The 24,388-nt window shown below is 49.5% G+C and overlaps 1 protein-coding gene across 2 annotated transcripts in view; it reads right to left on the bottom strand.

The window, feature by feature from the left end:
- KCTD10 (potassium channel tetramerization domain containing 10) overlaps positions 1-24,388 on the bottom strand; it is a 33,751-nt gene that overhangs the window by 3,690 nt on the left and 5,673 nt on the right. The window contains exons 2-6 of one of the 2 annotated variants that reach the window (XM_020907246.2): positions 17,712-17,925; positions 11,289-11,458; positions 8,463-8,549; positions 8,064-8,116; positions 6,592-6,787 (exon numbers count right to left, since the gene is read on the bottom strand). In XM_020907246.2, coding sequence (XP_020762905.1) covers positions 6,592-6,787; positions 8,064-8,116; positions 8,463-8,549; positions 11,289-11,458; positions 17,712-17,925 — 720 coding nt within the window. Of the gene's footprint in view, positions 1-6,591; positions 6,788-8,063; positions 8,117-8,462; positions 8,553-11,288; positions 11,459-17,711; positions 17,926-24,388 lie in introns of both variants that reach the window. The other variant, XM_020907236.2, reaches the window with a different exon arrangement.

The following is a 24,388-nucleotide window of genomic DNA, read 5'->3' as shown; positions in this document are numbered from 1 at the left end:
AACTAGACTTTGAATATTCAAGGGCAGATGCAATCCATGCATATACAGACAAAAAAAACAAACTATGAGCACTTTCCTGGTATTCCAGTAGTTAAGAAATTGCCTTGCAACGCAGAGAGCTCAGGTTCGATCCCTGGCCTGGGAACTAAGATCCCGTATGCCGCAGAGCAGCTAGGCCCAAGAGCGGGTGCTATGGCCCCGCTCACTTCAGAGCCCACGCACCTCGACTGGGGTGTCTAAGCGCCACAACGCAAGATCCCAAGAGCTACAACTAAGACCATGACACAGTGGGGAGTCCAGTTACTGGTGGAATTCACAGCCCTACGGACAAGTTCACAGGAGAAAAGAACCATGTGACTTCCCAATGTTGGAGAAAGTGTTAGTCACTCAGTCACGTCTGACTCTCTGACTCCATGGACTGGAGCTCCTCTGTCCACGGGATTCTGCAGACAAGAGTACTGGAGCGGGTTGCCATTCCCTTCTCCAGGGGATCTTCCCGACGCAGGGATCGAACCCGGGTCTCCTGCATTGCAGGCAGACCCTTTACCGTCATAGTGAACCATTCTGGTCACCCCCACTATCTCTGCAAAGAAAAAAGGAACCCCGGCGCTCTTCCCTTCCTGGCTACCTTAGAACAATATGCATCTTTCAGGATACATTCTACATAAATGAATAAAATCTTTTCAGAAGTGAAATTTTTAAAAATTTCTGGCTTTTACTTGGTGGTCTGATTTTCCTCTCATTTGCGTTCTGCTTTTTGAGGCTGCTCCAGGAGCAAACGGTGCTGTGGGCTTCTCGGGCTGCAGCAAGAATGAGGACCTAACAGGGGACCTACAGGCCTGTGTGAAGGTGACAGGGTGGGGCCTACTGCACGCATCCCTGGTCATCAGACTTCCCTTAGGCTGAAAAGGAGATGACAGAGTGTATGGTATGGCTGAAAACAAGACAGGAGAGCAATCAAGATGGCGGAGGAGTAGGATTCGACACTCACCTCCTTCCACAAATACATCGAAAGTATGTAAAACTGACATGTGCAATGATTCTCGCCGAATGTCTACTGAATGCTGGCAAAAGAGCCCAGACTGCTCAGAGGGCGAGAAAATCTCCACAGACTGGGTACGAAAAGAGAAAAAACAGCAAGAAACAAATCAGGATGGGACCTGTGCTCCCGGGAAGGAGCTGTGAAAGAGGAAATGCTCCTGCACCCTGAGAAGCCCCCCACCCCTGGGAGATCTGCTGGGACAGGCGAGCCTGGGAGAACACGGCGGCAGAGCGGATGGAGGCAGCACAGATGGTCAGCGGGCTGGGGCTTGGCTCAGTGGGTGCTGCTTGGGCTGGGCGCTGGAACCTGGGCTTCAGAGATCAGAACCGGAGAGAGGTCGGGGGATGGCCGTGAAGGGACAAACGGCGGGGGGCGGGGGGCTGGAATCCTGTGCAACCACGGCTGGGAGTGTTCCCAGTGGATCTCTGGGCCACCCTAGAGACCAGCAACCATGGGGGGGTGCATGTGGGGAACGGCAGGACCCAGATTGCAGCATTCTTCCCTGTGTGCACACTCGCAGAGGGCAGGACGTTGCCTGCATGGGCTCCAGGGGTTGGTCACAGGCCAGAAGCTCCCTCCCTGACCCCAGGAGTGGTCATGGGGCCCCCTCTGCCACCCGCCCAAACAATAGGCACGGCTGCCAGATGCCTCTGCTCCCATCACATGGTGCGGGGGTGCCTGAGCTGCCTGCCACCACCGAGAACCCCATAACACGGCACCAGTTGCCGGATCTGCACACCGCTTACCGAAGGGCAAACCATTAGCAAGTGCCGGGGAAAAGGCGACTGGCACCCATACTAAAAACAGCCCTGCACCTAATCCATCAAACCCACACAAGCTACCCAGGGATGACCCCACATGTGACCAGTCCTCCAAGACCACAGAACACAACTGTTTCTCCTCAACTCACAGACTGGGAGAATTTTAAGTAAAATGGAAAGGCGAAGGAACCACTCCTGGTTAAAAGTATTCTCCTGAAAGAGAAACAAAGAAGCAGACCCCTTCATTCTAATAGACACCTGTTTCAAAAAGAGATTAAAAATACTGAAGGAATTTAAAAAAGGCTATTGAAAAATGCCTCTTCCATTGTGTTCATGGAGTTCTCAAGGCAAGCATACTTAAGTGGCTTGCCATTTCCTCCTCCAGTGGACCACATTTTGTCAGGCCCTGACTAGCAGGGACATGTCCTTCAGCTGCTCCATAGTCAGACGACATGCCTGGCCACCTGGTTGTCTCACTGCTGGTCCTTGTTGAGCCTGTAAACCTTCACTGGCTGCCAGGTGTCCATCAAAGTGCTGCAGCATTTGGACGCAATCTCAAAAACAACAGAATGATCTCTGTTCATTTCCAAGGCAAACCATTCAACATCACAATAATCCAAGACTATGCCCCAACCACTAATGCCAAAGAAGCTGAAACTGAACAGTTCTATGAAGACCTACAAAACCTTCTAGAACTAACACCAAAAAAAGATGTCCTTTTCATCATAGGGGACTAGAATGCAAAAGTAGGAAGACAAAAGATACCTGGAGTAACAAGCAAGTTTGGCCTTGGGAGTACAAAATGAAGCAGGGCAGAGGCTAACAGAGTTTTGTCAAAAGAACGCACTGGTCATAGCAAACGCCCTCTTCCAACAACACAAGAGACGACCCTACACATGGACATCATCAGATGGTAAATACTGAATTTACACTGATATTTTAGTTTTTGCAGCCAAAGATGGAGACGCTCTATACAGTCAGCAAAAAAAAGACTGGGAGAAGACTGTGGCTCAGATCTTGAGCTCCTTATTGCAAATTCAGACTTAAATTGAAGAAAGTAGGGAAAACCACTAGGCCATTCAGATATGACCTAAATCAAATCCCTTATCATTATACACTGGAGGTGACAGATAGATTCAAGGGATTAGATTTGTTAGATATAGTGCCTGAAACACTATGGATGGAGGTTTATAACTTTGAACAGGACGTGGTGATCAAAACCATCCCCAAGAAAAACAAATGCAAGAAGGCAAAGTGGGTGTCTAAGGAGGCCTTACAAATAGCTGAAAAGAGAAGCAAAAGGCAAAGGAGAAGAGGAAAGATATACCCAACTGAATGTAGCGTTCCAGAGAATAGCAGGGAGAGATAACAAAGTCTTATTAAGTGAAGAATGCAAAGAAATAGAACAATAGAATGGAAAAGACTAGAGATCTCTTCAAGAAAATTAGAGATACCAAGGGAACATTTCAAGCAAAGATGGGCTCAATAAAGGACAGAAATGGTAAGGATCTAACAGAAGCAGAAGACGTTAAGAAGAAGTGGCAAGAATACACAGAACAACTGTATCAAAAAAGGTCTTAATGATCTAGATAACCACGATGGTCACTCACCCAGTCAGACACTCTGGAGTGTGATGTCAAGTGGGCCGTAGGAAGCATTACCACGAACAAAGCTAGTAGAGGTGATGGAATTCCAGCTGACCTATTTCAAATCCTAAAAGATGATGCTGTTAACATGCTGCACTCGATGTGAGAGCAAATTTGGAAAGCTCAGCAGAGGCCAAAGGACTTGAAAAGGTCAGTTTTCATTCCAATCCCAAAGAAGGGCAATGCTAAAGAATGTTCAAACTACCGCGTAATTGCACTCATCTCACATGCTAGTAAGGTAATGCTCAAAACCCTTCAAGCTAGGCTTCAGTAGTACGTGAACAGAGAATTTCCAAATGTACAAGCTAAATTTAGAAAAGGCAGAGGAACCAGAGATCAAATTGCCAACATCCGCTGGATCTTAGAAAAAGCAATGGAATTAAAAAAAAAAAAATCTACTTCTTGTTCACTGATTATGCTAAAGCCTCTGACTGTGTGAATCACAACAAACTGGAAAATTCTTAAAGAGATGGGAATACCAGAACACCTTACCTGTCTCCTGAGAAACCTGTATGCAGGTCAAGAAACAACAGTTATAATTGGACATGGAACAATGGGACAGGTTCAAAGTTGGGAAAGGAGTACATCAAGGCTGTACACTGTCATCTTGCCTATTTCACTTATAGAGTACATCAGGTGAAATGCCAGGCTGGATGAAGCACAAGCTGGGCAGGACTGCTCAGAGAAACGTCACCAACCTCAGATACGTAGGTGATACCACTCTTAGGGCAGAAACTGAAGAGGAACTAAAGAGCTTCTGGGTGAAGATCAAATAGGAGAGTGAAAAAGCTGGCTTAAAACTCAACATTCAAAAAACGAAGATCATGACATCTAGTTCCATTACTTCATGGCAAATAGATGGAGAAAAAGTGGAAACAATGACAGATTTTATCTTCTTGGGCTCCAAAATCACTGCAGATGGTGACAGCAGCCACAAAGTTAAGACATTTGCTCCTTGGAAGAAATGCTATGACAAACCCAGACAGCATACTAAAAAGGAGAGACATCACTTTGCCAACAAAGGTTCATACAGTCACAGCTATGGTTTTTCCAATAGTCATGTACGGATGTGAGAGTGGAACCATAAAGAAGGCTGAGTGTCGAACAACTGATGTTTTTGAACTGTGGTGCCGGAGAAGACTCTTGAGAGTCCCTTGGACTGCAAGATCAAACCAGTCCATCCTAAAGAAAATCAACCCTGAATATTCACTGAAGGACTGATGCTGAAGCAGAAGCTCCAATACTTTTGCCACCTGATGCGAAGAACTGACTCACTAAAGAAGACCTTGATGCTGGGCAAGACTGAGTACAGGAGGAGAAGGGGGCGACTGAGGATGACATGGCTGGATGGCATCACCGACTCGATGGACAGGAGTTTAAGGAAACTGCAGGAGATAGTGAAAGACAGGGAAGCCTGGTGTGCTGCAGTCCATGGGGTTCAAAGAGTCGGACCCAACTTAGCAACTGAACAAGAGGCAATCAGAGATTATCAGATTATGCAAAGTCAGAAAGAGCAAAACAAATACCGTAAGATATCATTTATGCTGTGCTGTAATTAGTCACTCAGTCGTGTCTGACTCCTTGCAACCCCATGGACTGCAGCCCACCAGGCACCTCTGTCCATGGCAATTCTCCAGGCAAGAATACTGGAGTGGGTTACCATGCCCTATTCCCTCCAGTGGATCTTCCCAAAGCAGGGACTGAACACAGGTCTTCCACATCGCAGGTGGATTCTTTGCTGTCTGAGCTACCAGGGAAGCCTAAGAATACTGAAGTGGGTAGCCTATCCCTTCTCCAGGGAGCCTCCCAACCCAGGAACCCAACCAGGGTCTCCCGCATTGTAATTCTTCACCAGTTGAGCCACCAGGGAAGCCCAATATCACTTATATGCAGCGTCTAAAACATGATAGAAGGGAACCTATCTGTAAAACAGAAACAATCACAGATCCGAAGCACAGACTGGAGGCTGCCATGTGGGAGATGGGCAGGTGGATTAGGAGTTTGAGATGAGCAGATGTAAACTATTATACATAGGACGGATAAACAACAAGATCCCTGTACAGCACAAGGAACTATATTCAGTATCCTGTGATAAACCATAACGGAAAAACACATGAAAAAGGATATATAGGGATGGGGAATACATGTAAATCCATGTCTAATTCATTTCATGTATGACAAAAACCACTGCAATGATGTAAAGTAATTAGCCTCCAACTAATAAAAATAAATGAAAAAAAAAAAAAAGAATATATATATGTGTAACTGAGTCACTTTGCTATACAGGAGTAATTTAATATCACAGTGTATAATCAACTATACTTTAAAAAAAAAAAAAAGGGAAGGGAGAAGAAAAGAGAAAAGGCACACAGCCCAAGGAAGGGAGGCAAGCAGGGACGTAAAGGGAGTGAATTTCAATGAACGGGGCACCAGATCTCCAACCACACTGCAGCGTGACGGAGCTCTGCAGAACAACACAGGGACAGGGGCCAAGGGAAAGGGCAGGCCCACTAGTTTGCAGAGGATGACATAAAAATGGGTCCGCAGAGTCCAGATCAGTCAGGGAATCACGCACCGGGAAGGAAACGCCCGGGGTTCAGGAGGAGTGCCGAGTGAGCCCCGTGAGGGCAGACAGCTGCCCAGGTCAGTGGGGAAGAGGAGGACAGACGACAAGGAAGGAGTAGGTCACAGCCAGAAGCCCGAGGTCAAGACCTTGGAGGGAGCACTGCGCCTGATGAGCGAGATGGATGTGGCCAGGCTGGTGGGAAAGCGTGTCGCATGGAGGACAGCAAGGTCGCATCAGATTACTGATGGCAGAGGAGAAAACATGGGCGGCAGGCTATGTGTGGGGACAAGGATCCGTGTGAATCCAAGTCACAGAAAAGGAACCCGGGAGCAGTATGACTGTCTCTCCTTGCTGGGTGTCAGAAACAAAATGCCACACTGTTTTTCCAAGCCGACATTTGGACCTTTCCAGGGCCCCAGAGGTGGTGAGTACCAGTGAGCAGTCGTGAGTCCAGAAAAAGACATCTTTAGAGCCTTTGCCTCTTGAAGTGGACGTGGCTCAAGGGAAAGGGAAAGGGAAGCTGGACGAGTATGGATTCCAGACCAGCCGCTTGGAACCGTCCTCTGCAGGCCTTACCTTTGTCTGCTTCTTCTCAGTGGCGTAGACGATGGAGGTACAGCAGACCTCGGCGATCTTGCGGCCCTGGCCATAGAAGGACCAGCAGCAGATTTCGTCTCCAATGACGTCCTTTATGAACAGGACCCTTCCGTTAAAGCGCAGAGACAGCTTATCAAACAGTTCAATGTTTTTCAACATGTTGTCGTCAGAATTGCTGCGAAAGAAGAGGTGATAAAGCAACTGATTACCAGGCGTGTGAAGGGCCACCACTGGCGGGGCAGTGTCTCCACATGCAGGCCCCTTATCTCCACCATCCCTTACCAATCTCACAAGAAGCCCAAGAAGGTGGCAGTATAGCCCCCACTGCTCAAAGGAAAGCAAGGGTCAGAGAAATAAGGGAACTGGCCAAGGTCAAAAACTAATAAATGGCAGAGCTGAGTTTCAAAAAGATAGCTCTGGACCCCAAGTCTGTGCTACAGTGGCTGCCGGGCTGTGCCCCAGCAGGGACGAAATGCTGAAAACACAGGGCCTGCGGGCACAGCCAGCAGGTGGGGGACACAGAGGCACGTTCCATGGAGCCCCATGAGAGGCCGAGCGACCTGCCCAAGGGAGACTGTTTATCCTGGGTCCATTTACTGGTCTTGACTGACTTCATCAACCGCATATCCTTTCAGCTCTTGATCTGGAGCCACATGTTCCCAAGAGACAAATGGTATCTAGAATCCCATGTATATTGCTAGTGGGAACATAAAGTGGTGGTGTAATCACTGTGGAGAAGTCGGCAGGTCCTCCAATGATTAAACCTGGAGTCCCTGCACGATCCAGCAATTCCACTCCTAGGTACCTACCCAGGAGAAGTGGAAATGTGTGTGTGTACACACACGTCCCCAGCAGCACTATTCCTAATGGCCAAAAGTGGAAACAACCCTAACTGCCCAACCATAACTGGTGGATGGATAAACAATGTGGTCTGTCTGGATGGTGGAATACTGTTCAGCCATAAAAAGGAATGAAGTACTGATTCATGCTACAACATGGATGAACCTTGAAAACATTATGCTGAGTGAAAGAAGCCAGTCACAAAAAACAGTGTATTGCATGATTCTCTCTATATGAAATGTCCAGTGTAGGCAGATCCATAGAATCAGAAAACACAGCAGTGGTTGCCTAGGGCTGGGGGAGATAGGAGGGTGGAGCAATACGGGGAGTGACCAATAACGGGTCCAGGTTTCCTTCTGGGATGATGATAATGGCTTAAAATGAGGTGAGTGGTGATGGGTGCACAACTCTGTGACTATAGTAAGAAGCACTGAACCGTGTATTTTTACAAGGGTGGATTTTACAATATGTGTGAATTACATCTCCTGTCTATCTATCCAGCAGGCACTCTAGAGGTGCAGAAAGGTCACCCTCGACTGAAGGGAACGTGGGGGCAGGGAGCTGGGCCTGGCAGCCAAGAGTACAGAGGTTGTTTCTGGCCAACACCTTACCTGGTATATGAGTATTTGTTGTTACTTCTGTTGTAGAGCAACTTCACAGCTGGCTGTGGGTTGTTTTAGGGAAAAAAAAAAAACAGAAAGAGAGTTACTCAGAGCACAGGTGCAGAGAACCACTGCTTCCCTCGTAGCTGGGGCCCTGCCATCAGCCTGAAGAGGCAGGTAAGCATAGCCTGCTGGGTGGGAGGAGCTGAGAGGGAGACGGCATGACCCCAATACCAGGCGCAACACAAGGTGAGCCACAGGCTCCCGTTCTTGACCCCTTCTCAGACCATGTGCAAGCAATTTTCAACATATTTCAAAACTGAATAAGAAGAATTCAGTTTTGAATTCAGAAGAATCTCCACCACTTTCAGTAGCTAAAGAAATGCCACAAGGGTGCCTCCAACATACCTTATTTGACGTCGCTATAAGTTTCTGTTCTTCCTTGGATGACGTGATGACGGGAACTTTGCAGAATGGCTCGTAAGTATCTTTGTTCTGCTGGAACAAAACATACTTTCAGCCTGGGAGGCCTGCCCAGCATTGGACTGTTTAAGCTGGCCTGCCGGGCAAAGACAGGCTCTAGCGAGAGGAGATGGGGCAGCCACGGCTGCGAAGAAAGGAGGACGATCTTTTATAAGCTGGGTGACGATCAAGAGTGGAGTTCTCCAATGAACCTGCTCTTTGGCCAGGAGTCTTACATGCCAGGGTGCTCCATAAATACTAACAATGACACTTTTTCATAGCCCAGTGAAAGTGAAAAGAAAGTGAAGCTGCTCGGTCATGTCTGACCCTTTGCGACCCCATGGACTGTAGCCTACCAGGATCCTCCGTCCATGGGATTTTCCAGGCAATAGTACTGGAGTGGGTTGCCATTTCCTTCTCCAGGGGATCTTCCCAACCCAAGGATCGAACATGGGTCTCCCGCATTGTAGGCAGATGCTTTAGTGTCTGTGCCACCAGGGAAGTCCTCTCACAGTCCAGGAAGCCACTCAAAAATAAACCCTAAACAAGGCAGATGAAATATGATTGCATCAAAGCTCCTACAAACTCCATAAGGAGAAAAGGAATACAAGAAGTATGGTCAGCAGGCAAGAGATGTCACGAACTCGAGGCTGGAAAGCAGGTCTCAGATGAATGACAACCAAGCAGAAGGAGAAAGCTGAAACTTAAGCCAGCTGACAGGGAAGAGTCTGGGAGATTTTCCCAGAGCAGCTCTGAAGGCTGGTGGGCTGAGAGCAAGAGCTGAGGACTGCCTGCTTGTTGGCAGAAGCACTGGTGAGACCCCAGATGGATGCCCTACCCCAGCCTGGCAGGAGAAAAGTCCACTTTCCTGGAGAAGCTTGTACAGGAGAGGACAGGGCTGACTTGCTATTCTGAAAAGAGGGGATTCAGTGAAGGATCTACGCACTCAGTGGCGAGCCCTAACCCTTCTGCTCAGATCCCAAAAGGCAGCCAGTCAGGGTCATACCAACCAGGCTAGACAGGGGAGGACTCCTCTATGGGAACCACCTGTCCAGAAGAAGCATTTATAGATTCTGACATTGAGAGTTCCCACTGAAGAAGTCAGCCTTATCATTCGCCACTGAAGCCCATGGAACAACAAAGATCAATACCTACAGTTTTTTTCAGAGCTTAAAATTCAACAGACCAAAGACGATCAGATTAGATTCAGAAAGCCTCTGAAATACGAGACTGAAACCAAGACAAAGACAGAAAGTGAGAGGAGCCGCCACATGATGAAGGCAGCAGAAAGGACACTTCCAATAGTAAGATCGGAACGGCAAGAGCTAGTATCACACCCTATGACACAAGACTGGAGTGCCACATTGAGAACACGCGGAGAGCAAGAAAAGGCTCTTGGGAGTCAGAAATATGACAGCAGAAATGAAAAGCTCAACAGAAGCCTTGAAAAGATACAACTGGCGGGGGAAAAAAAACCGTCTGAGAAAACAGAACAATAAAAATGACAGAAACTAGGAGGCCAGTCCCCTGAGGTTTAATCTCAGACTAACAGAAACCACAAAAAGGAACCAGAGGGCATGTCTCTAAAACAAAGGCCAAACAGGGATTCCCTGATGTGTCTGCGCATACCAAAAAGGAGACTGAGGTTTCTGAGAACCTGGGGCTATATTCGGGTTGTGTACTTAGAAAACCAAGCAAACAAAAAACAATGAAGCAGTCACTAATTCTGGCAAACTGAAAAGTTACAAGAGAAAGGAAATAATCACTGTATACTCTATGGCTCAACTGTTAACAATATTTATATGACTTACTATGGGCTCTGAGTACTGGTTTAATCAAAACTTTATTAAACGATATTAGAAACGATATTAAGAGAAGGAATATATGCATGCAAGTTTGGTAGTGGTTTGGGGTGGTGCATGAGCTAACTTTTCACTTTCTATAGAAATGTCAGTGGATAATGCCAAAAAATGAAAATCAATAAATAGCAATGTAAGAAATATGAGAAAAAAACTGCTGTTAAGAATTAAAAGAGGCTGCTTTAGGGGTGGGGGGGTAGGTAAAAGGCATATGGTAGTGTTTCAGACATCAACCTTGCCTACAGTATTGACTTTGTAAATACTTTACATACATTACTTTATAAACACGAAATGAAAACAACAAAGTAAAGGTTCAACATTCCATTAGATGTACAGTGAGTTCACAGACTCTCTCGGGAGAGGCGGTATGTGCAAGTTAACAGTTCCTCAGGCAGACAGGCCTGCCCCCATGGGGAGCCACATGGACAGGCAGCCGGGAGAGGCACAAACGAGAGCCTCAAGAATTCAGATCTAATGCCTCTGACAACCTACAGGGACTCTTCTGATTCTCTGCCACGTCTTTACAGCTGCTGGCCCCATCAAGAGGCACTCTAGTTTTGCATGGATTTTACTCTCCCTAGACTTGACCCCAGTGGTCTTGCCCCAGCTGAGGAGTGGAAGGTGTCTGTCTGCAGATTATAGTGTGCTCTCAACAATGACTCATGGGTAAGTCCCCAGAAGGGTCCAGAAAACGGATCAAGTTGTATTCCCGATAGCTGGGTACTGAAGGGTTGCAACGTACACAGGAAAGGACCTGAATCCCTGGGGGCTGAAACACACCGGAGAGCAGTCAGGTGGCCTGGGCATCCCAGGGAGGCCTCTCAGGGGTCACGCTGGCCAGAGGGGAACAGCCCCGAGCTCAAATCATTAACTTGCACATCAGCTCAGTGAGGGAGGGAGGGGGCACACCTACTTGCAGGGCGGCCTGGCACTCTTCCACCAGGCCCTGGACCAGGTAGTACTTGGCTTCTGCCAGCAGCTCCTCGATCTCCCGACGGCTCTCGGGCAACGGGACCGCCCCATCGCGAAGGTAGTTGAGTATTGTACCAAAGTGCTTGCCACACCGGTCAATGAGGATCCAGCCTGAGGTGGGAGGAGGCGGGAGAGAGGGGTTCATCACCTGGGCATGCCTTTCCTGGAAGGCCCTGAGGGGAATGGGGTGGCTCTTGGTTCCGTCCACCTCCTGGGGAACGCAGGACCACGAAGAGGGCGGCGGCCTCACCCGCCCAGCTCCCAGCAAAGGGCTGACGGAGGCCCTGCCTGGCAGCACCGCCATGGCCTACGGGCCCTGCTGGCTGCAGACACTGCACCCAGACTCATTGGTCTTGGGCTCTTCCAGGAGCAGGGCCCCTGTGTCCTGAAAGTGTGTTTCTAAGCTGCCTCAAAAATCCCTTTGTCAAGTGCATCCCAAGAGGGCCTAATGCCCCACATCTGGGTAAAAATGGGGTCCCAACGACCACAGCCCATGGACGGTGGAAAGGCTTCTGGGCTGAAAACGTCCACTCTCTTTTTCAACAATATTTTTTTCAGACTCCCACACAACGGAGCCATTTCTAAGGAAGCAGAAGGCTCACTGCCCACAGGCTGTGACATCTGGCTCCCAAGGGTGCCCCCCAGGCACTCACCAGCGCCACCAGAAGAAAATTCCATCTGTGACCCCACACAAGGCATATAGGGATCTGAGATATGGTGGTGACCAGACAGACCCTGCCCTCGAGTGGTTCAGCCTGACCTGGGGAGATGGCGCTGACATTTACGAGACATGGAAACGGCTGCCAGCTGCTGACCGGAAGCAGGTATGGTGCAAAACTGTGCCTTGGGGGTGAGGGCAGGACAAGGCAAGCCCTCCCGCTTATCAGCACCCTCTCCAATCTTCAATCCCGCAATGGCCTGCGGTGCCCACTTCTCCTCCACTAAAAGCCATGCTTCTCAGGATTCCCCGGCTGAAATGTACATGCTATTGGGAGGGGGAAAGCGGACTAGGGCCTGGGAAGAGGAGGAGGTGGTACCAGAAAGGGAAGTAAGACCAAGCATGTCTCGAGAGAAAATGTGAAGCCAGACAATTGGAGGGGTCTGGGCCTTCCCAACCCGTGGGATCACCCCAGGAGGGGGACCCCCCACCCCCGTCTCCTGCTGCATGCGAGAAAACGCCAGCGCCCAGGGCAGGCAGGAGGTTTACACAGCAATCAGTCACACTGCCTCTGCTTGCTCTCAGTCTGGGAAAAGCGCCAGGTTTCCACTCCTAAGACCACTATGTCCTCCCCGAATCCTCCTCAGACCCCAGGCCCTGGATCAGCAAAGGTCAACGAAGGCAACTTTCCACATCCAGAGCGGCAAGTCAGCCCACCTGTCCCAAACCCAGCACCACCAAGGGTGCATGGGTGCTCTAGGGCATGAGTTGGCGGTGCCTATCACCATCACCAGGAATGCTGACAAGGCTATTTCCACGCTCCCTGAGCAACTATTCCTCAGCCCACGGTTCCCGGGCCTTTGGTTACAGATTGGTCTCGTCCTCCAGAGCCTTCCACAGGCTCTGGTTTCCTGAGCACAGTGAGAAGCTCATCCCCAGTCTCAGCAAATGCAAAGCAAAGGTGGGGCCCTGGATCCAAGAAAGGATGAGGCCTTCACGCGGTGGTGAGTCCCATCACCTTGCTGGTGCCCGCTGATGCTACTGCTCCTTTCTCCAGCGGAGACAACACAGAACAGGCTCAGGGTCTGTCCTGCAGCTCAGTCCTTGAGCAAACAGGAACACTGAGTGTGTGTGGGCGGGGCCAATAAGAGCACAGGCCCCGCCCCCCAGAGGGAGCTCCTCCCACTCCAGCCTAGAGTGGCCAGGCGGGAATGAAGCCCAGGGCTGAGGGCCCTGATACTCCAGGAGAAGCCAAAAATGCAGATTTCCCTGTGAAATCTCCTGATTTTTCAGTAAACTGAAGAGCTGATTCACTGGAAAAGATCCTGATGCTGGGAAAGACTGAGGGCAAGAGCAGAACGGGGCAGCAGAGGATGAGACAATAAGGTAACATCAGTGACTCAATGGACATGAGTTAGAGCAAACTCTGGGGTCTCAAAGAGTTCGGACATGACTTAGTGACTGAACAACAAAACTAGCTGTAAGCCTGTTACTAACCCACCACATGGCAGCCAAAACAGGGCCTGCAGGCCACCAGCTTGTGACCTGTGTTACTGTGGCTCAAGTGCCCACCTTCCAATGAGCTGACACAGTATGCCAAGACCACATTACCTTCCCACCAGTTCTTGATGAGAAATGCTTGCTCTCCTACATTTCCCACAGATAAAACGAGAGGCTCAGAGAGGTTCAGGGACATCTGCTACGGGAGGCAGCACTAAACCACAGAGAACAAGCGAGAAACTCGCAGGAAGCCTCCTTTCATTGTCTAGAACTGAGGGGCCATGCAGAACCTTGGGCTTTGGGAGAAATGGCAACCAGTTCCACTCAGCTGCTCCGGGAAGAAAATGTCCTCCCCTGCCTTCACTGCGTGGACGACTCGGCTGCTAAGAGCGAGGGCCCCTGAAATCAATTACCCGAGTGACAATCCAGAGTCTTCATAAACCAACAGGCGGACCGACCGTGACACTGGGCTCTGGCTCAAGAATGCCGCTAGGAAATGCTTGTGGCGAAGGAATCATACTTTGGACAAATAAGGGCAAAAAAAAAAAAAGGAGAGCCAGGCACGCTCTCCATGAGGTTTCAATTAGCGTTTTGGCTTCAAAAATATTTTTGCTGCTTTCAGAGCAGGAATTGATCCCTTTGAAACGGTCAGCTCTGGTCCCTAGCATGTAGACAAGCTAAGAGAGGCCAAGCCAGGTCAGGATGACCTGCAGTCCCCCAGCCCCTTGGGCAGGGCTGGAAAGACGGGTTGGGGTGCAGACCCGGAGGCTTTCGGACGGATGGGCTGAGAGACACACCCAGCGTGGGCTTCTGCTGGAAACCCAGCTCTGCACTCTCCTGCTGGATGACGTCGGCACAGCACTTAAGCTCTTGGTCCGGCAGTTTTCCGTTCTAAAAATGGCCCTGTGCCGGCACAGAGGCGAGAGAACGTACAGGAGGCTCGGAGCACAAAGCCGGGTCTACTGGCAGCACTCAAATCAGGTCTCTGACGGTTAGCCCTCAATACAGGTCCTCGGGACTGGGGACGGCGGTCTGCGTGGCTTCCGGGGAACCTGGGAGGAGGCTCCGCTTAGGGTCGGGGACAGACGACCACATACTTCCTCTCTCCTTCCCTCCCCCACCTCCTCCAGGGAGCTTTCACCGACCCCTCCTTTGCCACACTAAGGTAGATCTTTAGGATTGCAAACGTGCCTAGGTACTTGAGTCCCTGTTCCAAACAGACTCTTGGAAGCGGCCTCCTTCCGGAATCGTGATCTCCAGGGCAGGGTTTCTCTGCCTCAGCACTCCTGACACTTTGGGTTTTTTGGCTGCACTGGGCCTTCGCTGCAGCACACAGGCTTTCTCTCTAGTTGTGGCTTGTGGGCTTCTCCTATTGCAGCATGGGTTAGCTGCCCCGTGGCATGTGGGACCTTAGTGCCCTGCTGAGGAGGTTGAACCCCTGTGCCCAGCACTGAAGGCAGACTTTTAACCACTGGACCACCAAGGAAGTCCTTACTGACACTGTGCTGTGCTCAGTCACATCTGGGTCCGACCTGGCGCAACCCTGTGGCCCGCAGCCTTCCAGGCTCCTCTGCCCATGGGATTCTCCTGGCAAGAAAACTAGAATGGGTTGCCATGCCCTCCTCCAGGGGATCTTCCCAACCCACATGATATATAACTCACTCAGACAGGCAGAAGGGCATGGAGTGCAAGAGAGTCTGCCACCCACCCAGGACCCCGGGTCCCCTCCCCCAAAGCAACCAGATTCTCAGGTATCCTGTGGCGATTTCTACCAACAAAATGCAGAGTTTGGGACCTTCAGGACCCTTGTTCCTTAACCAGCAAGCTGTTCTGTCGGCTATGCCCAGCTGTTTGTAGCACACTTCATTGCCACCGACAGCATTCCCACCTGAAGGCCAGGATGAAGCTGTGAGATGCAGAAAGTCTACCCTGTTTTGCGGATTTGACGGAGCACTGAGGCCATGGGTGGGGCTGTGCAGTGTCTCCCCAGGGGCTAACAGGATTGCCCTGCCAGCAAGTGCTGACTGGAGGACCAGACGCCCAGCCTGACGTCGCAGGCCTGAAAGGGCTTCGGTTCTAAGCCAGTGGTTGGGCCACAAGGCTGCCACACTCGGGCGCCCCGGCCTGAGGGCTGAGCCCACACCAAACCACACAAAGCAGACAGTAAGAGCTAGCCGGTTCTGCCTTCAGTAGCCTCGCTTCCAGCTCTGTAGCTTTTGAAAAAGCCTCTCACCTCTCTGAGATGTGTGTGCGTGTCCGACCCTGTGCGACCCCAAGGACTGCCCACCAGGCTCCTCTGTCCATGGGATTCTCCAGGCAAGAACACTGGAGCGGGTTGCCATGCCCTCCTCCAAGAGATCTTCCCGACCCAGGGATCAAACCCAGGTTCCCCACACTGCAGGCAGATTCTTTACCATCTGAGCCATCAGGGAATGGGTTTCTCACTAATCAGTAACAGCAGCAGCCACCCCTCAAAGGGTTAGGGTGAGACTTTAATGTAACAAAGACCCGAAAAGGCCATCCTGTGAGCTTTTCCTAATGGCTCGAAGGGGGCTGGCGCTCCTGTGAAGTGAAAACAGCTGTGGTTTGGCATATCCAAGCCCACACTCCTTCCCTGGGGATGCTGGGCTTTCCAGGAAGCCCCAGGCAAGCACACAGTCTGGCAGCTGTTGAGAAGCCCACGCAGGCCTGCTGCTTCCACTCCCGGGAGTCTCCCAGCTGGGGGCGGGAAAGCCCACAGACTGCGTCTCCTTTGTGACATGAAAAGTGAGGGCCCTTCAGGGAGACGAGGCTCCCACTTGGCTTCTGAAGCGACTCGGGTACTTTTCCTGCGCCCCGCCAGGGACTGGGCAGGGCGGAAGTAAAGCCACAAGGATCCTGGCCTCTCAGATAAGGTCTGTTTCCTTCGGCAGCTGGGGCACTATTGTCTTGATTTCCACAAACACTCCCGCAATGCTGGGTGTGGCCCAGCAGAGGGGACCCTCCCACTTCTAAGAAGCTCTGTGTTTTCTGGGTGTGGCGCGGAGGCAGCTCTGGGGCTCTGACCTCACTCGCCTGCTGCTGGGCCAGAAACCCAAGGTCACCAGGAGCCCGGGGAAGTGGGACTTCAGGCCCTGCAGACTGGCTTCTCCAGGACACAGGGAGACGCTTCCATGGCGGACAGCCCAAGGATATGCTCTCTTAGGATCTGAGAACATACTGTGCACACAGGGCCCACAGCCCCCAATCCCACCCCCAGGGTCAAAACTTGCCCCTTTCCCAGGTACTACCATCCCGAGAGAGGCAGGGGCATCAGCACAGAGGCCAGCCTCAGAAACAGGGAAGGTAAGGTCAAGGCAGGCTGTGGCCTGGTCTCAAGCAAGCTCAGGCCAAGCAACGAAAGACAGGGCCATCTTTCAACCATGCCACCTTCCCCCATAAAACCAGTCAGAGAAGGATGCTCCCTCTTGCAGGGTTCTGAGCATTCCCCGTGGGTGGGAAGTAGGACCACTGTATGCAATTCTTCACCTTGTATTAACAGGACTTTCCACGATTAACAAAAAAACCACACACTGAATGCACATATACTGAACACTTCCTATGGACCAACAGCCCCAGGGAGTGGGTGTCACTGTGCCCACTTACCAGATGGGGAAATGAGATGTCAACAGATTAAACAACTTGAGGAGGATCACCAGACATAAGAACGGGGAACTGCGACCCCAATTCAGGTCTGTGAGTCCTTGACAGGTCCTATCCTAGAAGGACAAGGGTCCCGAGCAGACGCTCCTGCCTCGGTCACACCTGAGTCTCACTCTGAGATCACAGGATCATCACGGAGAGAATGGGAAGGAAGGCAACCAGGGGAGCCAGTCCAGTGTCCGTTGCACAGAGCTGAGGCCTGGGGACAGGTGAGTGACATTCTCAAAGTCACAGCAAGCCAACAGCCGAGTGGAGACTATGACCCCACCGACATCCCACCAACCACACCCCCCCAGGGCCAACTCAGTCATCTTCAGGTCTGAGCTTAGGTGTCACCTCCTCACAGAAGCCCTCCTTGACCACACCCCAAATAGATGTGGTCTCCATTACTCACACTCAAGGCTCCCTCCATGTCCGGTAATACTGAGCACAACAGGAAACCCGGGGTGGTTCTGTGTCGCTTTGCTGAACTGGAAGGGAGCCCTCGACCAGCAGCACAGCCCCGGCCCGGGGCGCTGGGCTTACCTTCACTGTCCGTGAGCACCTCCATGCGCCCGCTGAACATGGCCTTCAGCATGGTGTCCTGCTTGGTCAGCGTCTGCATGGTGGTGTAGTACAGGCCCCCGCCCACGTTCAGCTTCACGTACTTGGAGCTGGGGCTCGTGCCCTTGAAGGAGGTGGTGCGGGTCGCAGCCGCCGGCACCGCTGAGCTCACCACACTTTCTCCTGACATCTCTTCCTGCCCGGGGACAAGACGCAGGGTCAGCAGGGTCCGCGCACCAGGCCAGATTTCCTTTCCTCAACCAGTGGGCTGTGGCTGGGCTCCAGATGAGTCCTACTTAGTCCCAGTGTGTCCTGAGCTGAGAACAGTTCACTCCCTGTCTTGACAGCTCAGGAAGAGTTCAGAGGAAAACCCGGATTTCTGCCTTCTCTTAAAATCAGAGGCCAGGCCTTCCCTGGTGGTTCAGGGGTAAAGAATCTGCCGGCCAACGCAGGAGACGCAGGTTTGATCCCTGGGCCAGGAGGATCCCACTTGCCACGGAGCAGCTAAGCCTGGGAGCGGCAGTGACTGAGCCTGCACACCTAGAGCCTGTGCTCTGCAACAAGAGAAGTCACCGCCGTGGCTTACACCACAGCCAGAGCAGGCCCTGCTTGCCACAACTAGAGAGAAGCCCAGACGGCAACACAGACCGGGCGTAACGAAAACAAAACAAATCAAGAGACCAGCTACACCAGCAGGGGAGCGCGTGGTGTGAGCTGGGGTGCCGGCTGCCCCCCAGGGCAGGTGTGTGCAGCCCCCAACTGACCCCAAACTCCACACGGACAGCTGGGCTCACACAGTGGCTTCACCTGTTGACCCTGCAGATTTGAGTTTACCACTGAGTCCTGCATTACAAGGAGTTCCTTTGTGCCTACTGCTGATATAACTAAATGGACACCCTGGCTATATCCTAAAGCGGCTAAAAGCACTACCTGGGTCTCTGTCCCCTTATTGCCACTCACCACGCAACAGCTGAAAGTGACACCTTTCAGCTGAATTACCCATGAAACAGCTTTTAAGAAACTGAGTGTGATCTCAACTACCATTTCCCTCCAGGGAAAAAGTGTTTCCAAGGACTTAATGAAAGACATAAAGATGCGGGGAAGCCAGTTACTGCAAAATTAGAGGCTTCTTGCACTAGCGTCACCTGAGAGAGCAAGATCCACCGAGTCTCTCTAAGAGCCCTGCTGGCGACTGTGTACATCTCAAGTAGTGGAAATGGATGCCGCATCTGATCTAAGCAGACGGACGAAAGGAGACTGGAACCTGGTATGCATGTACTCCGAACTATTTATAAAATTTGACTGTATCTGTATTGAACTACAGTTGATTTACAATGTTGCGCCCGCCTCTGCGGCACGGCGCTGACGCGGTCACACACACAGACCGTCTTTAACTCTCTTTTCATGACGGTTTCCTGTGCTCCACAGTCAGAACATGCTGCTCATCCAGCCTCTACATGATAGTCAAGCGGGCCTTAGGAAGCATCGCTACGAACAGAGCTCATGGAGGTGATGGAATTCCAGTTGAGCTATTTCAAATCCTAAAAGAAGACATTGTGAAAGTGCTGCACTCAATATGCCAGCAAATTTGGAGAAGTCACCAGGGGCCACGGGACTGGAAAAGGCCAGTTTTCGTTCCAATCCCAAAGAAAGGCAATGTCAAAGAATGTTCAAACTACTGCACAATTGCACTCATCTCACATGCTAGCAAAGTAATGCTCAAAATTCTCCAAGCCAGGCTTCAACAATATGTGAACTGAGAACTCCAGATGTTCAATCCATCAACTCCAGATGGATTTAGAAAAGGCAGGAACCAGAGATCAAATTGCCAACATCTGCTGGCAGGAGAATTTCAGAAAAACATCTACTTCTGCTTCACTGACTATGCTAAAACCTGTGACTGTGTGGGTCACAACAAACTGGGGAAAATTCTTGAAGAGATGGGAATACCAGAACATCTTACCTGCCTCCTAAGAAATCTGCATGCAGGTCAAGAAGCTATAGTTAGAACCAGACGTTGAACAACAGACTGCTTACAAATCAAGAAAGGAGTATGTCAAGGTTGTATACTGTCATCCTGCTTACTTAACTTATATGCAGAGTACCTCATACGAAATGCTGCGCTGGATGAAGCACAGGCTGGATTCAAGATTGCCGGGAGAAACATCAATAACTTCAGATATGCAGATGACATCACCCTTATGGCAGAAAATGAAGAGGAACTAAACAGCCTCTTGATGAAAGTGAAAGAGGAGAGCGAAAAAGCTGGCTTAAAACTCAACATTCAAAAACCGAAGATCGTGGCATCCAGTCCCATCACTTCTGGCAAACAGATGGGGAAACAATGGAAATCGTGACAGACTTTATTTTCTTGGGCTCCAAAATCACTGCAGATGGTGACTGCAGCCATGAAATTAAAAGACGCTTGCTCCTTGGAAAGAAAAGCTATGACAAACCTAGAGAGCATATTAAAAAGCAGAGACATTACTTTGCCGATAAAGGTCCATATAGTCAAAGCCATGGTTTTTCCAGTAAACACGTATGAATGTGAGAGTTGGACCATAAAGAAAGCTGAATGCCGAAGAAATGATGCTTTTGAACTGTGGTGCTAGAGAAGACTCTTGAGAGTCCCTTGGACTGCGAGGAGATCCAACCCAGTCCATCCTAAAGGAAATCAGTCCTGAATATTCATCGGAAGGACCGATGCTGAAACTCCAATACTTTGGCCACCTGATGCAAAGAGCCGACTCATTGGAAAAAACCCTGATGCTGACAAAGACTAAAGGAGGAGGAGAAGGGGATGACAGAGGATGAGATGGTTGGGTGGCATCACTGACTCGATAGACATGAGTTTGAGTAAACTCTGAGAGTTGGCGATAGACAGGGAAGCCTGGCATGCTGTAGTCCATGGAGTCGCAAAGAGCTGGACACAACTGAACTGAACTGATAAAATAGTTTATATCAGCTAATGCCAAACTCCCAGTAGAAAACTTTCTTGGACAGGTAAAATTTTACAGCTGGAGAAGTGTCTGAGAGTGGCTGAGTCTTTACTGAACCTGGGGTTCAGCGCTGAGAAGGCAGCCCCTGATGGCCAGCAGCTGCCTGGCATGCACGCTGAGGCTGCAGCCCATCACCAGCAGACAAGGCCCCTTGGTGGTGGACGGATGAAGATCCAAGAAAGGCTTCTCCATGACTATGTCTGAACACGAACAAAAACACTGTCGCCCAAAAATGACCAGCAGGAGTCACGGCTGCTTCCTTCCCAATTAGAGCCCAAGCCCCATTCCATCCTTCCCACCTTGAAGGGAGGAATTACTGAGACCCAATCACAGAATTAGCCCTATTTCCTGACAGCATTCAACACAAAGTGAAGCCCCATTGCCCTGATTTCTCCCCAAAATCACCCACTGCAAGCCAGAATCTCCTGAGTCACCTCACAGTTCTCCCTCAATGTATCAACGAAACAAACTCAACTTTTGACTACAAACATGCTCCTGGTTTTGGCTGGAGGGCATAGAACTATACTCTGATAACTGCAAAAGGATTTTTTAAAAATATTCTTTATTCTTTTTCAGCCTTCCCACAATGAACATGTATTACGTTGATAACTGATACAAACAAACAAAATGTCTTTTTTCTGCTGCAACACCTGGCATGTGGGATCTCTAACCAGGGATCAAACCCATGTCCCTGCAGTGGAAGTGTGGATTCTGAACCACTGGACCACCAGGGAAGTCCCACAGATGTTATTTTTTAAATGGGCTAAGGGACTAACTGATGGCAACCTGCCATCCATCGGGGACAGGAGAGGCAATGGCCACTTTGCTCGACCTCCACCCCGTCAAGAGTGGCCTGGGAAACTGGGGTCACAGCCTGCAGCGGGACACAGATGAAGAACAGCCTCCTGAAGAGAAAAGTGTTTTCTCAAAAAACTGTTCCTGCTCCATCAGGCAAAAACGTCACAAGGAGTTACGGTCTGAAAAGCACAGGCTGAGCTCACCTGGGGTCTCTGTGACCTGACGCCGAACACAAAAGACAGAGGCCAAGGGGAAGCAGGGCCCCTCACCTCCCAGCTTCCTTCTGCAATCAGCCCCCTGATTTCAACTGAAATTCAACCCCTGGTTAGAGATCCCACATGCCAGGTGTTGCAGCAGAAAAAAAGACACTTTTGTTTATTTATCAATTATCAATATAATACATGTTCATTGTGGGAAGGCTGAAAAAGAAAGCAGTAAAGAATATTTTTAAAAAATCTTTTGCAGTATCAGAGTATAGTTTTACATCCTCCAGCCAAAACCAGTTGGTGACACTAACAGTATCACCAACCACTTTTCACAGAAAGACGCACCGTCTATGGGATGAGAGAAACAACTCACGAGAGTAAGGAATTTTGGAAAACTTTGAAGACCTGGAGCAGGGGGTTAAAAAGCTTATAGTTAGGGGCTTCCGGTTCAAGATGGCGGAGAAGGACATGCGCTCATCTCCTCCTGCAAGAGCATCAAAATTGCAACTAGGTGTCGAACCACCACCGAGAGGAGGAACTGGAACTCACCAAAAAAAAAAGCTACCCCACGGACAAAGAAGCTGCAGCAAAACGGTAGGACAGGCACAATCACGAAAAAATCAAACCCTACTCCTGCCGGGTGGGTGACCCACAGACTGGAGAACAGTAATACCAAAGAAGTTCTTGCACGGCTGTGAAGGTTCTGAACCCCAAGTCACACTTCTCAGCCTGGGGATTCGACAAAGGGGCTATAATCTCCAGGGAATCTGACCTTGAAGGCCAGTGGCATTTGATTATAGGACTCCCACAGGACTGGGGGAAACAGACTCCAGTCTTGGAAGACACAAACAAAATCTTGCCCACACCAAGACCCAGAGAGGAGACTGAACCGAAACTGCCTGCTAGTGTAGGAGGGTCTCCTGCGGAGTGTGGGTTGGCAGGGGCTCGCCACAGGGACGGGGGTGCTGGCAGCGGCAGTCCAGCAGCCCCCTTGGCAGGAACCCTCCCAGAGATCATCACTGACTCTACTACAGAGCCCAGGGCCGGGTCTCAGGCCCAACAACTACCAGGGAGGGAGTGCAGCCCCACCCATCAGCAGACAACTGGATTAAAGCTTTACTAAGCAAGGCCCTGCCCACAGAGCAAGACCCAGTTTTTCCCACCTCCAGTCTCTCCCATCAGGAAGCTTACACAAGCCGCAGACTCCTCCATCAGAGGGTGGACAGAAGAAGCAAGAAGAACCACAGTCCCAGAGCAAATAAAACAAAAACCACATTAATCAGCATGAAAAAGCAGAAAGTTATGTCCCAGATGAAGGGACAAGATAAAACCCCAGGAAAACAACTAAGTGGAGATAGGCAATTTTCCAGGAAAAGAATTCTGAATAATGATAGTGAAGATGGTTCAGGATCCCGGAAAAACAATGCAGGCAAAGATTGAGAAAATGCAAGAAATGTTTAACGAAGACCTAGAAGAACAAAACAACAAAGGTGAGTAACACAGTAGAAGGAAACCAGCAGTGGAAAAACTGAGGCAGAAGAACACATAAACGACATGGGAGGACAGAATGGTGGAAATCACTGAAACAGAACAGAATACAGAAAAAAGAAAAGAAATGAAGACAGCCTAAGAAACCTCTGCGACAACATTAAATGCACCAACATTTCCATTATAGGGGTCCCAGAAGGCGAAAAGAGAGAGAAAGGACCTGAGAAAATATCTGAAGAGATAAGAGCTGAAAACTTCCCAAACATGGGAAAGCAAATAGTCAACCAAGTTCAGGAACCATAGAGAATCCCAGGAAGGATAAACCCCAGGAGGAACACACTGAGACACACAGTAATCAAACTGGCAAAAATTAAAGACAGAGATAAAATACTAAAAGCAACAAGAGAGAAACTACAAACAACATACAAGGGAACTCCCATCAGGCTATCAGCTGATTTCTCAATAGAAACTCTACAAACCAGAAGAGAATGGCATGATGTATTTAAAGTGATGAAAAGGTAGAACCTACAACCAAGAATACTCCACCCAGCAAGACTTTCCTTCAGATTTGATAGAAAAACCAAAAGCTTTCCAGACAAGCAAAAGTTAAAGAGAATTCAGCACCACCAAACCATCTTTACAACAAATGTGAAAGCAACTTCTCTAGACGGGAAACAAGAGAAGGAAAAGACCTACAGAAAATAAACCCCAAACTATTAAGAAAACGGTAATAGGATCATACATATGATAATTACCTTAAATGTAAATAGATTAAAAACACCAACCAAAAGACACAGACCGGCTGAGGAGATGAGAACATGTGCATACATGTACTTCCACTTACCACATCACTCTGCTTGATCCCCCAAACCGTATGTAATTAACTATTACTCACTTAATACCACTGTATCATGATTGGTCAACAGAAAAATAATAGAGTTTTATGTCACCAAAATTATCATTTAGTAGAAAAACCTGTAATCACTTTTTAAAATCCAGATGCATATCAGAATTATCTTGGAATTTTTTGAAAAATACAAAAGGTCAGATACTGCTATTTTTTTTCTTTCTGCCAGAGCTCAATATGTTTCTAATGAGCAGCCATGTTTAAAAACTGGACTATATAAGGATCTTTTACTTTTATCTAGTTTGTTTCACTTTTTCTATT

This window comes from Odocoileus virginianus, chromosome 12 (assembly GCF_023699985.2).
Source record: "Odocoileus virginianus isolate 20LAN1187 ecotype Illinois chromosome 12, Ovbor_1.2, whole genome shotgun sequence".
NCBI classification, from domain to species: Eukaryota; Metazoa; Chordata; class Mammalia; order Artiodactyla; family Cervidae; genus Odocoileus; species Odocoileus virginianus.
This window is presented reverse-complemented; position numbering and strand designations above follow the sequence as displayed.